This window comes from Salvia splendens, chromosome 1 (genome assembly GCF_004379255.2).
Source record: "Salvia splendens isolate huo1 chromosome 1, SspV2, whole genome shotgun sequence".
Lineage (NCBI taxonomy): Eukaryota > Viridiplantae > Streptophyta > Magnoliopsida > Lamiales > Lamiaceae > Salvia > Salvia splendens.
The window spans coordinates 41,287,894-41,299,636 of record NC_056032.1 but is presented as its reverse complement, the minus strand read 5'-3'; the positions used below and the strand labels follow the sequence as shown (position 1 = coordinate 41,299,636).

Here is an 11,743-nt window from a genome sequence, read left to right as displayed (position 1 = left end):
GCTATGTTTCAAAAAGGGTGCTCATATTCTTCTGTCTTTCTTAAGTTTCAATGATATTTTTCCAAATTAAGTGTATCTATACATATATGTCAATAAACAAATTACCATTTCTTACAAAATCATAATCATTTATGATATGTTCTGTATCACCCATCGCATGGCTTTATACTGTATGTAAAATGATTGATAGTTACATGGCTTTATACTTTTGCTCACAAGTCCAAATAGGGTTAGCAACATTTTGGGGTATTCTAATTGTTTTTTTTATCAACAGTAGCAAAAAGATTTAGTTACAAATTATCTGATCATCGTCCAAGTCCAAAATAAAATTTCAGAAACAGATTGGTAGATAATCAATGCCCAACTTAGACTGTTATTAGTCATCAAATCCGACAAATTTTGTGTTTTGTCTAGTCTTTTCCTTTGAAAACACAACACTGGACACTGGTTTAGTCTTTTCCCCTTGATTCAGAATATTTAAATTTCAGATAATTGTAAGACTATCTATTTATGATCAGGTCTCTCTACGCCTAATTCATACTAATTTTACAAAAATAGGAGTATATTATTCCCAAGGAATAAGATGCCTTATTCATAATTACAAAAAAGAAAAAATATTATTCCAGAGGGAATAGATCATGGATGCTCTCTCCCATATTTATTGTCGAATGAGATGGTGTCTCATTGGTTCATAAATCATTTATAGACTATTAAGATAAAATCAATATATTATTAATATATTACTATATTTAAATATACACCAAAATTTACAATTTTTCATCCTTTATAATATAATTTGTTATAGTTTTACTCACAAAAAAATCTCCTCTTTTCTCTATATATGTAATACTCCATTTCACATTTGTTGTAATCCCCGTTCTAAATATCTACACTATTTTCATTTACTATGAATGATTAGAATAATTTATTCTCCAACTCCCAAAATTTCAATTCATCCCAAAATTTTCATTATACGCCGTAAGTTTTAAGAACTAATTATGTATTTCAATGCTCGGAAAACTATTCAAATCTTAAGCACTTAGTTGCCCGAGTACTTATCTACTTATTCTACATCAATGTACACTCCAAAAGCACTTATCTTCATTGAAGCCCTTAAACACCATTCACATTTATTATTAAATAATATATTAAAAGTAAAAATAAATAATTTCATTAAATGACTAAAAAGTGTCATAACTAAAAAAAATAATTTAAATTTAAAAACTATTAAAAATACATAAATGAAAACAATGAAAATTAGTACATAATATAAATGAAAAAATATGATTAAAAATACATAATTAATTTAAAAATACATAATTTTAAAAAATTAATAAATTTATATAAATAAATGATTTTATAAGTAAAAAAAGCCATGTGGCACACTGTGTGCTTTGGCATAAATGAAGCAGAAAGCGCGCATGGTGAAGGCAGCTGCAGCGCCATGCTTAGGCGTTGCGCATGCGAATGTGAATTATGGACAAATCCTGAGCACACTGGTATTGATGCCCTAGTGGCACCTTAGAGTGTCCACGATAATAAAGAAGCATCCAAGGCACAGCCACAAAAACTCTTTCATGGCTACAAAAACTTGTCCAGTCCATAGTGGACACACCCACAAATCATATTATTTTATCAATTGTTGGTATATTTTTATTCAATTAGAATAAAAATTATCGGACGATAATAATTAGAAAAAAAACACATAATTTAATTAAAATAAATTTAAAACCAAATCTTCGTTGTATTATAAAAAGGGGAAAATTATACAACGAAAATTATTGACATCACACAAACAACACCGCCTCGCATATCACGATGTGCCCGCTCCCTTATGTGCCCAGATCTCTTCAAGCAAATCGGCCTGGAGTTGGGTATGTGTAGTTTCCCTGCGCATATCAGTGAACCGTGGATCAAGTATTCATTAGTACGTGGTAGACCCATCTGCAGGGGCGCGGTGGCAACAACATTACTTGAACTAGCACCATCGTCCGATGCCCAGCGCTCTGCAGCAAATCCTTCATTATCTATTATCATGTTATGCAATATGATACATGCACACATGATATCGGCGACATCATTTTTGTGCCAGCTCGTGGCGGGCACCGTATAATGGCCCATCGCGCTTGGAGCGCACTAAAAGCTCGCTCAACATCCTTCCTAGCACCCTCTTGACGTCGCGTGAAATAGGATTTCTTCGGACCAACCGGATGCCGGATTGTCTTGACAAATATTGGCCAACGAGGGTATATCTCATCTGCCGAATAGTATGCCTTGTTGTACAGCGTGCCGTTGGCCACGAATCTGACCTCCGGACCCTCACCCCGGCACTCGTCATTGAAGAGATGCGACGATTGCAGAACGTTGATGTCGTTGTTCGACCCTGTGACACCGAAATTCGCATGCCAGATCTGCAACCGTTAGTCAGCAACAACTTCCAGGATCATCGAGGGGTGTTTGCTTTTGAATCAAGTCGTGAGCTGCCCTTTCCAAGCCGCCGGACAGTTCCTCCACTCCCAGTGCATGGAATCGATACTGCCCATCATCCCTGGAAAACCGTGCATCATCCCGTGCATATCTAGCAGTATCTGGCAGTCCTCGGCGGTTGGCTTTCGTAGATACTATAGCCCGAAGATGTTCTGGATGCCCTTACAAAACTGCCTCAGCACCTCTAGGCTAGTTGTCTCACCCATCTGTAGGTATTCATCGAACATGTCAGCGGGTCCGGCATAGGCAAGCTGCCTAATTGCAGAGGTGCACTGTTGAAAAGTCGACAGTCCGATCCGGCCGCTGGCATCACGGCGGAGGGTGAAGCACCTGTACCGCTCCGCCAATGACGTCGCTACATGGATGAGAGCCGTTGCGACATTCTGAAACGCCGACGGAAAATCTCTGGCGGATAACGGGGGTTATCGCCAAAGTAGCCATCCATCAGCCGTTGGTTAGCCCTGACATGGTCACGTCGGATTGTTCGCCGATGATGGATCAGACGAGGAACCGCCGCCGCCTCCCGCTCCACTTCCTCCTCAGCTTCCTGCTACACCTCTTCAACCACCGCATTAAACGCCTCATCGATCAATTGTTGATAATAGTCATTATCCATTTTTTGAAAGTGAAATAGAGAAAAATTTAAAAGAGTGAAGATTGAAATGGTGTGAAATTAATGAGAGGAATGGGTGTATTTATAGGAAAAAACCGAAAATTAAAAAAAAACGTTTCCGGTGCCGTGCAATAGGGCGCTGGTCCCACCGCCGCTGCCTCGCCGCTCCTACGGCTCATGGCCGTCCACCCCCCTGCGCCGCGCCCGCCAATTTCCGCAGCAGTAGGGAGCCGTGCCACCACCGAGGACGCAGCGGCCGCCGCGAGCTCCCTATTGTGGACACTCTTACAAAAAAAAAACAGAATTGTCGTTCCATTTAATGAGGAACTCTCAAAGTCTCAATACCATCCACGGATAAACAGAGTTGTTTGGAGCAAAGTATCACCTCTGAAGCAGAAGTTACTTCTTTACTCACTTCCAAAAGCATATAAAGAAACACATACTACTGTACTTATTAAAAACAACACCTTTTTTCCTGAGTTTTAGTGAATGTAACCACTGTTAAGACCATGCTGTTGATAACATGAAGAAAATAGGATACAGAGAATAGATGCAACAATTAACAGGAGGGACGACTGAGAGAATTCTCACTATATATCACGACCAAAATTCAATACTATCAAAGCCAACCAACAACTTTACAATCAAAATATGTTTCCATGAAATTAGGAAGGTTCGGTTATCAGCAAGCACACCCTCCTGATTGCTCTTGTGATTGAGATCCATTATTGTTGCCAGACCTGAGGTTCACATCAACCATATCCTCTTGTTTAGCTGATGATAGAGTTTCCATACCAGGCAAGGCTGCAGCAATCTTCCTGAATAATGGCTGAAAATGCACCAGCAACAGGTGTGTATCAAGACTGTTGACTCTTCACATATTTAATTAAATTGATGGTATATTTATCTGGTGGATTGGTTAGGCATTTAAAAATAAATAATGACATGAAGAGACCGAAAAATGCAAGGTAACAATATAAAGACTAGATTCTTCCATCCAAATGACCCATCAATTGTTGGGCCAAGGAAGATTCTAAAAATTGAATACACTGAACTTTGTCGATATTTGTTACCTTAATATTGAAGCCAGCCTTAGCACTAGTTTCAATAAACATCACATTAAGGTCGCGAGATTTGGACTCAGCTTCTTCTATCGAAACTTGCCTGGACAAAAACATGAACTCCTAAGTAAAAGCCCAGTGGCTCAAAATTAATTTGCTTATCTCAAAATTATTACAGCAGTAAAGCCACTGACTCATGTTGCAAAAAGGATAAGCCAAGTATATATGATATACTCGAAGCTCGGTATAAACATGTTACATGGATAATCAGCTTAAATATTCATGCATCAATAGGATATTTGGTATATTCACTAAAATTTCTCATCACTGCAATAATAACTATTTACACTATATTCATGTAGGGCAGCGTCATCTAGTGATCAAATTTACACTTCTCCAGAGGAAAATCATTTGCACAATGACATTGTTGGGATGATAGAAACATAGTATAGAAAAAAGATTCACTTATTCCCTCTAGTTATACCATCCTTCTGATACGACATTAAAGTTTAGCACTTAAAAAGGCTACATGTCTATAAGTGAAGAAACATTTTCCACAACATTTTGATTAATAAAGTGTACTACTTCACTATGGTCCTCTCATTTTTTTGCCTCCTCCACTATACAACAGAAAGTTTGAATTGTAACTAACCATGATGAAAATAATAATAGCATAGGTATGATATTGAGTTAGATCACACATCAATTTCCAGTCGTTTATTCAGGAGGAATAAAAATTCTGAAGCATAAGAAAGTGAAAAAGTAAGTCACCTCTTCTCCACCAGATCAGTTTTGTTCCCAACTAGCACAATAATAACATCGCTTCCTCTCTCAGTTCGAACCTCATCAATCCATTTTGCTGTATTCAGAAAGGACTGTCTGCCTAGCAGTCAGTAGTTATTATCAATACCCAAACATCAAGCTATATTATTCAAGTCAAGTGAAAGGATCTGCCACTACTAAAAAAACATGGAAAAGCATTTGTTAAGATGGTAAAATTCATACTTGCAACATCATAAACTATGACAGCAACAGATGAGTCTCTTATATAGCTTGGGATGAGACTCCTAAATCTCTCTTGCCCTGCAGTATCCCTGAAAATGTTAGAAAATATAGATTATTAATTCAGAAAATAAAACAACAAAGTTGTACTAGAGCAAAATTCAGCGATGTATGGCAATCAACCTAAAATAACAACACTGAACAAGGAAATAAATGCAAGGCTAGCAATAATGTGAAGGAGCAATTTCATGCTTTTAGTAATGTCATGGGACCAGAAGACAGACTTACTAGTAGTTGAAAAGAAACTTGGAAGTGAATGAACCAAACATGAAAATTAAACACCTTGAAGTTTGAAAAACATACAAAACCTGTTCTATCAGTAGTCAGCACTCACAAGTCCCATCTTAGAAAATAAATAGAGATAACAAACAATCGGACTCAAACAATATGATAAAGCATTGTTTGCAGTAAATAGCAATCATGGATCCATGGTCAGCACTCTATTCCCGTACATGAAAAACAATAGACAAAACAATCAGATCCAAGAAAATACTACTACTACTATAAAATCATTGTTTGAAATAAGTTGCAATTACTACGTGCTATGGGTCTAAACTGGTAAATAACTTGTATTCAGTGCAATATAGTAAAAACTAAAGTTCGTAGAGAATAATTTGTTAAGAAACACATCTTACCATAACTGCAATCGTACAGTCCGATCTTCAAGATACATAGTCTTGGAAAGGAAATCAATTCCAATAGTAGCCTAGAAATAAAATTTTGCAGAAAATGTGGAGTGAGTTTTGCAGTAATTCGTAATCATCAGTTACGTGGAACTAATAACCATCTTCAACATTTTACTATTAAAAGTAGCAAGAAATTGGACGAATCAATGATAAACAATAACTACAACTAAGTAAAAAACGAAAAATCAAGTGTTATACTACTCCGGATCAGATCCGCCACAGCTATAACACCTTTGCCTCGGATCGGATCTTCGACTATTTTTCCGACGGATGGTTGAGATCTCGCCGGAAAATTGACGAAGATTTAACCGGAGGGATCGATGAGGAGAAACTTGTTAACTTGCAGGTGTTGGATAACTAATTGGGTTTGTTCATCCGAGTCAAGTAAATGGTGATTATGAGTGCGCATTCAATTTTTTTAAGTAAATCATTAATATACAAATATTATTTTAAATAGAGTACGCATTAAAATTATTTCTAGGTAAAAGGGCAATATTTCATAATCATTTATAATTAAAGTATTTCCAGCTCTAAAAAGAGTACTATTTTATGTAAATACTCCATATGCCTAAAGCATATGTTTAGGTTGAGTTTTATCCTTTTTATCCAATCAAGTTTATTTGAAACGATGTGATTTTTAATTCATTGCTAATTAATGTGACCACCTACGCAACACACATAACATCCGAATTTTTATACTGATATTTGTAAGGTGTGGTGATAATTATATATTGCAAAAAATATCTGTAGTATTTCGTAAACAGTGCTAAAATTATGTAGTACTACTGTGAAAAACGTAATAAGTATTTAGGTATAATATTTATACGAATGTATCTATGCAATGCAACTTTAAATTTCTTATGAGATGTAATCAAATATGCATTTGTTTGTCCTTGTTAGATCTTTTCTTTGCGTATTGTTTAATTCGTGTTAGCTTCTTTGTTGTGATTTAATTAGCGTCTTTGTTGTTGTAGCATGATTAACTGGCTTATTATGTGTTGCTAATTTATAGTATGAAACATGTGTAACTGTTATAAATTAAAATTATAAGATGTGTCATTGTAGTTGGATGTTTTGTATGTCATGATTGTAATTGTAAAATAAAAAAGTCCGTTAGATATTGCAACTGGATGATCCCTTTTAAATAAAGGAAACGAGACTATAATCGAGCTTAATGAAAATATGGCCTCTAATAGTCAAGTGTGACAAGATAAAAGCTAGAATGTGAGGAAAGTAGCATTTAGAATCCTGGTTGGCTCAACCTGTGATTAATTTCCCTGTGGGCTCAAGGCTTGTTGCCTTGGGACTTTGCAAGCGTGCAGACCTGGACCTGTCTGAGGGTAGTCAACTTACATGCTCGGGACCCGCCTGAGGGTAGTCAACTTACGAGCCAAGAGGAGGCTAGTTCGGACGTGACCACGAGGGGTTGAGGCCTGAGGGTAGTCAACTTATGAGCCAAGAGGAGGCTAGTTCGGATGTGACCACGAGGGGCTGGGGTGGGCTAGTTCGGACGTGACCACGAGGGGCTGGAAGAGGCTGGTTCACTTGCCAATGTATCTCGAACTCTGTTGTGTGTGTGAAAAAAAAAGTAGCATTTAGAAGGTAGAACTAAACTTTAACGGTAGAACCTAGTTATGGCTGTTGAATATGAAGACTGAGAAAATTTGTCTCAATCAATCGAAGAATCACATGTCGCAAATGAAGATATGAACAACATGTCTTAACCGAGGCACACTAACCAAATTTGGGGAATATTAGTGTATTAAGTTTTAAACATGGTTTCCTCTTCCATCTTCCATCACACCACAAAATCACACGCTTTCCGCATCCAATTCACCTCAGGGGATTCAAATCAAGCAATCTAATTCAGTAGCTCCCAAATCCAACTCTCTTCTCCCAAATCCCCTTACAAACTCCATACTGCTCTAGCAAGTGTAATCACTAGAAATTCGTAAGATAAAATGGCGTCGGCGTTGAGATCCGCCATTCTCCGTCACATTCGAGTTCCCGTAACCAATTCCTTATCCCTGAGCGGATCGGCCGTCCGATCAATGTCGTCTCACGGCGATGATCACCTCGACAAGCAGGCAGTTATCGACCGAGTTATTCACGTCGTCAAGAGCTTCCCCAAAGTCGATCCATCCAAGGTCTCAACTCATTTTCTTCAATTATTTTTTTTATTAATTTTCTGTTTCTCGATTTGTATGAGCGGAAGTTTGGATAGGGAATATCTTTCTGTATGATTTGTTTGACAAGGTTGGGGTTATGCACCTTCGTTTCTCTTGATTTATTGTTAAATGGAGGAATCGTAATTGCAGATTGACCGACTTATTTTGAAGTAGCTGAAGAAGTGCAATGTGTGATATCATTTTCACTTTATTTTTTAGTCCATAGATCTTTTAGGTATTGGCTGCAATAGTGAATCCTGTTTATCTTGGAGCAGTGATGTTAAAACTAGAAAGGGAATGTGAAAATAGTATTTCGACTCTTTGGGTTGTAGTTCGCTCACATTGAGTTCAATGTGCATAAATCCTTTGGTTCTTTTGATGGTAATGCGATTAGTTAGCTGCATTTGTGGACTCTAATTGACGGATGGGAATGTTGGTGACTAAAACTGTAGCTTTTAGTACAATCTCTTTGAAAGTGACTAAATTGATTGTTCAGGCATCACCAATCATGATATTTGATTAGCATGCCAGGAGGAAGAAATGAGCAAATGTAGTTTTGCCATTTGAATAATGCTTATTAATCCTAAATGTCGTTTCACATATTATTAGGTTGCTGAAATGATGTAACACCCTATAGGCATATAAAGATGCTTTCATCCTTAATCCTAGAGTTCACTTGAAGTATGATAGGGTAAAATTGTTCAAACACATATACACTGTTTGAGTGTCTTTGAATTGAACATCAGATTTTGATATCTGGTTACACTATGTTGTACTGTCGGAGTGACAAAGTGTACTGTTTTACTCTGGGATCTGAATATAGCTATAAGTTTTTACACATTGGTTCAAAGTTCAAACACAATGAATTGACCTTACTACTATAATTTATGTCATACCACATCAAGGTCATTTCTATAAAGTAGCAACATTAGTAAAAACCTTGGTAATTTACAGCTCTAAACTCTTAGTTGAATAATCTTTGATCATAAAGTTAGGTTTCTTTGGAGCTTCTCGTTCCTATTTGTGTCCAGACTGCACCTTCACATTCTCTGTCAAGTAATAGCATTTTGCTTTTCAAAGTCATTGGTCTTGACCTGAGATACCATGCTGGAAATTAATAGCTGAAATCTGAGTAGTTTCTTTTTCTATTAACTTCAGGTCACTCCTGATGTTCATTTTCAAAAGGATTTGGGACTGGATAGCTTAGACACTGTGGAGATTGTAATGGCTCTCGAGGAAGAGTTTAAGTTGGAAATTCCAGACAAGGAAGCTGATAAAATCGACTCATGCCATCTAGCAATCGAATATATTCACAACCATCCTATAGCTAACTAAGATATGCGAGATTTCCATGGTTTGGTGTTTTGTTAACTAAAAGCATGTATCCTTCCGTCTCTGGGCGGGAAATAATTTAGTCGTGCTTGAGATAAGATATCCCTGAGCTGGGGTTGAATCATGAATGTTGGCGCCTAGTCTGTTCTTGTGTTGTTTTTATTAAGCTCACGTTCCTCTGTTTTCCAATGTACTAAATCTTGTAAATAACCAAGGAAACATTGTCAACAATTTTTTTAAGGTCCACACACTTGAAGTGATGCTGCCTCAACGTGGGAATTAACGGATCTTGAAATATTGTCGATTGTTGCCTCATTTTGCGTGCATTTGGAGATAGTTAGATTGTACTGATATATTGAAATTCCATCATACGTATATGTTTTATATTTGTACAATGAGCATGAAAATTCTATGATATATGCATCAACCTGATCTAGTTTGAATAACATGCATAAGAGACAAGGTGATGGCAGAGAGCTCGAAAACATGGTGGTTTCTGTTGGTGAGAGGAGAAACCAGACCTTTCCTCTCCTTAAAGCCATCCTCACAGGTGGTAGCACCTTCCATGATGGAACTTATCTTCATGTTGGCATCGCCATACCTCTTCATCGTGAAGTGTCTCATGGCCTCTTTTGCGGAAGGGATGGCGTCGGAGAAAAGCTCCAAGCAGTCGCTCAGGCACTCCCTCAGGTATGGCTCCTCCGGAGTACTGTTTCTGATGAGGTGTTTGATGAAACAGCGCGTGTCGGTTATGTTGTTTTGAAGGAGGGTGATGGAGATGATGTTGAGCCCCTGCAGGGTGGCGCAGTGGCTGCCGGGGGCTGCCTGCAGGGAGCTTGTGCAGAAGGCATAGTCGATGTTTGGATCATCCCTTGATGAATCTAGGCAGGTAGTGTTGATCAAGCTCTGACCTGATGTTATCTGGATCATCACCACCAGGGGTAAAACTGAGGCTAGTGAAATCAAACTCTGGCTTGCCCTCATTCTCTCTCCCTCCCTCTCTCTCTCTCATGTGATATTTCTGTGGCAGATAGTTTTATTTTATAGTTGGCTTGGTGATGGGCTGGAACCTGATATTCAGATTATGCATATAGGTGTTTTTAAAAAGAGGGAACGTCTTTTAAGGTCCACGAACTTTGCCAAAGTATCATTTTAGGGTCGTGAACTTTGAAAATATCATTTTAGGTCCGTCAACTACAATTTAATATCATTTGAGGTATTTTGAACTTTTTCCAGATGAAAAATACCCTTAAGACCTTCAAAGGTCAATTTGGACAATTCTTTTGCCACTCATCTTGAGTCAGAGACCTAGAGTCCAACAATTTTTAACGGCAATTGTTGGACTCTAGGTCTTTGACGCAAGATGAGTGACGAAAAAATCGTCCAAAGTGCCCTTTGAAGGCGTTAAGGGCATTTTCGTCCGGAAAAAGTTTAAAATACCTCAAATGATATTAACTTGTAGTTGACGGACCTAAAATGATTGATACTTTGCCAAAGTTCGTGGACTTAAAAAGATGTTCCTTCTTTAAAAGAAAAAATAATCATAATCAGACATGTGGGATGATCATTGAATATTAAATACAAGTTACTGATTGCTCTGCATAAGTTTGGCAGACAAACTATCTTGTGAAGATTTCTTAGGATGTTATGAATTGACAGGCAGAAAGAAGAAAGTTAATCATTGGTTGAAATCATAGGATGCTGCTAAGTGACAACGGTTAACTGGTTCTAACAACACTTTAAAAATTTCTGTTTATTTATACTATATAATAAAAATAAAATGGGAAGGCTTAATAACGAACAATATACAGTACTACATATTAATAAAAATTAAAAAATGTAAAAATAAAATGATTTTTGAAAGATATGGAATGCATAATAAAATCTTGATATTGGGTGATTCGATAACTTCTAGCCCGAGTGCCCAACACTTGTAAAGCTAGCCTAATAATTACTATTTCAAGGATAGACAAAGAATCAACGAAGTCCAAAAAGTAAAAGACATTGAGAACCAATTTTGTGAAAGATATCATTAATTTTTGCAAAGTGATTGCTCTCGAAGAAGATGAAAGTTGAAAGGGAAAGAAAGGAACTTTCATATGCCTACTCTTTGAAAAGAGAGAAATAAATTAATGAGCATGGACTTGGGTTTATTAGTTAGAGTCGAATATTTAGTTATTTATTAATTTTATTAATTTATCAGTGCATCAGTTCATGTAACATGAAATTTGATGACCTGCAGCAAATGCAATGTACATTTGTAAATTAAATAGAAGCATGTATCTTCTCTTCATTCATTAGTTTCTTTGTAAATTAATTAATTGTATTCGCTTC

General features: G+C 37.1%; 3 protein-coding genes across 5 annotated transcripts; 1 reads left to right on the top strand and 2 right to left on the bottom strand.

Moving 5' to 3' along the window:
* Positions 1 to 3,551: 3,551 nt before the first annotated feature.
* LOC121752148 (ras-related protein RABH1b-like) lies at positions 3,552 to 6,309 on the bottom strand. 3 transcript variants are annotated; one of them, XM_042147067.1, is made up of 6 exons: positions 6,108 to 6,309; positions 5,859 to 5,929; positions 5,167 to 5,255; positions 4,933 to 5,044; positions 4,174 to 4,264; positions 3,552 to 3,929 (listed from the first exon to the last, which is right to left on the bottom strand). In XM_042147067.1, the coding sequence occupies exons 2-6, from the start codon at positions 5,894 to 5,896 to the stop codon at positions 3,783 to 3,785; spliced, it is 477 nt and encodes a 158-aa protein (XP_042003001.1). In that variant the 5' UTR covers positions 5,897 to 5,929; positions 6,108 to 6,309; the 3' UTR covers positions 3,552 to 3,782. The 3 variants fall into 3 exon arrangements, with proteins under 3 accessions (XP_042003001.1, XP_042003009.1, XP_042002993.1); XM_042147075.1 differs by having other exon boundaries at positions 6,111 to 6,309; XM_042147059.1 differs by having other exon boundaries at positions 6,141 to 6,309.
* Positions 6,310 to 7,585: 1,276 nt separating this feature from the next.
* Positions 7,586 to 9,724, top strand: LOC121752136 (acyl carrier protein 1, mitochondrial-like). The gene is made up of 2 exons (XM_042147049.1): positions 7,586 to 8,056; positions 9,236 to 9,724. Exons 1-2 carry the CDS (start codon positions 7,871 to 7,873, stop codon positions 9,410 to 9,412), a joined length of 363 nt encoding a protein of 120 aa, XP_042002983.1. The 5' UTR covers positions 7,586 to 7,870; the 3' UTR covers positions 9,413 to 9,724.
* A 30-nt stretch (positions 9,725 to 9,754) lies between these two features.
* Positions 9,755 to 10,703, bottom strand: LOC121752129 (putative invertase inhibitor). Its single transcript, XM_042147038.1, has one exon. The coding sequence runs from the start codon at positions 10,391 to 10,393 to the stop codon at positions 9,833 to 9,835; it is 561 nt and encodes a 186-aa protein (XP_042002972.1). The 5' UTR covers positions 10,394 to 10,703; the 3' UTR covers positions 9,755 to 9,832.
* Between the last annotated feature and the right edge of the window lie 1,040 nt (positions 10,704 to 11,743).

Bases quoted from the DNA above. Each gene is read 5' to 3' on its own strand.
- LOC121752148 (XM_042147067.1), bottom strand. From the start codon at position 5,896: ATGTATCTTGAAGATCGGACTGTACGATTGCAGTTATG. The intron at 5,256-5,858 runs GTAAGATGTGTT...TAACATTTTCAG, and splicing joins ACTGTACGATTGCAGTTATG to GGATACTGCAGGGCAAGAGA. The intron at 5,045-5,166 runs GTATGAATTTTA...ACTGACTGCTAG, and splicing joins CATAGTTTATGATGTTGCAA to GCAGACAGTCCTTTCTGAAT.
- LOC121752136 (XM_042147049.1), top strand. From the start codon at position 7,871: ATGGCGTCGGCGTTGAGATCCGCCATTCTCCGTCACATTCGAGTTCCC. The intron at 8,057-9,235 runs GTCTCAACTCAT...TATTAACTTCAG, and splicing joins CCAAAGTCGATCCATCCAAG to GTCACTCCTGATGTTCATTT.
- LOC121752129 (XM_042147038.1), bottom strand. From the start codon at position 10,393: ATGAGGGCAAGCCAGAGTTTGATTTCACTAGCCTCAGTTTTACCCCTG.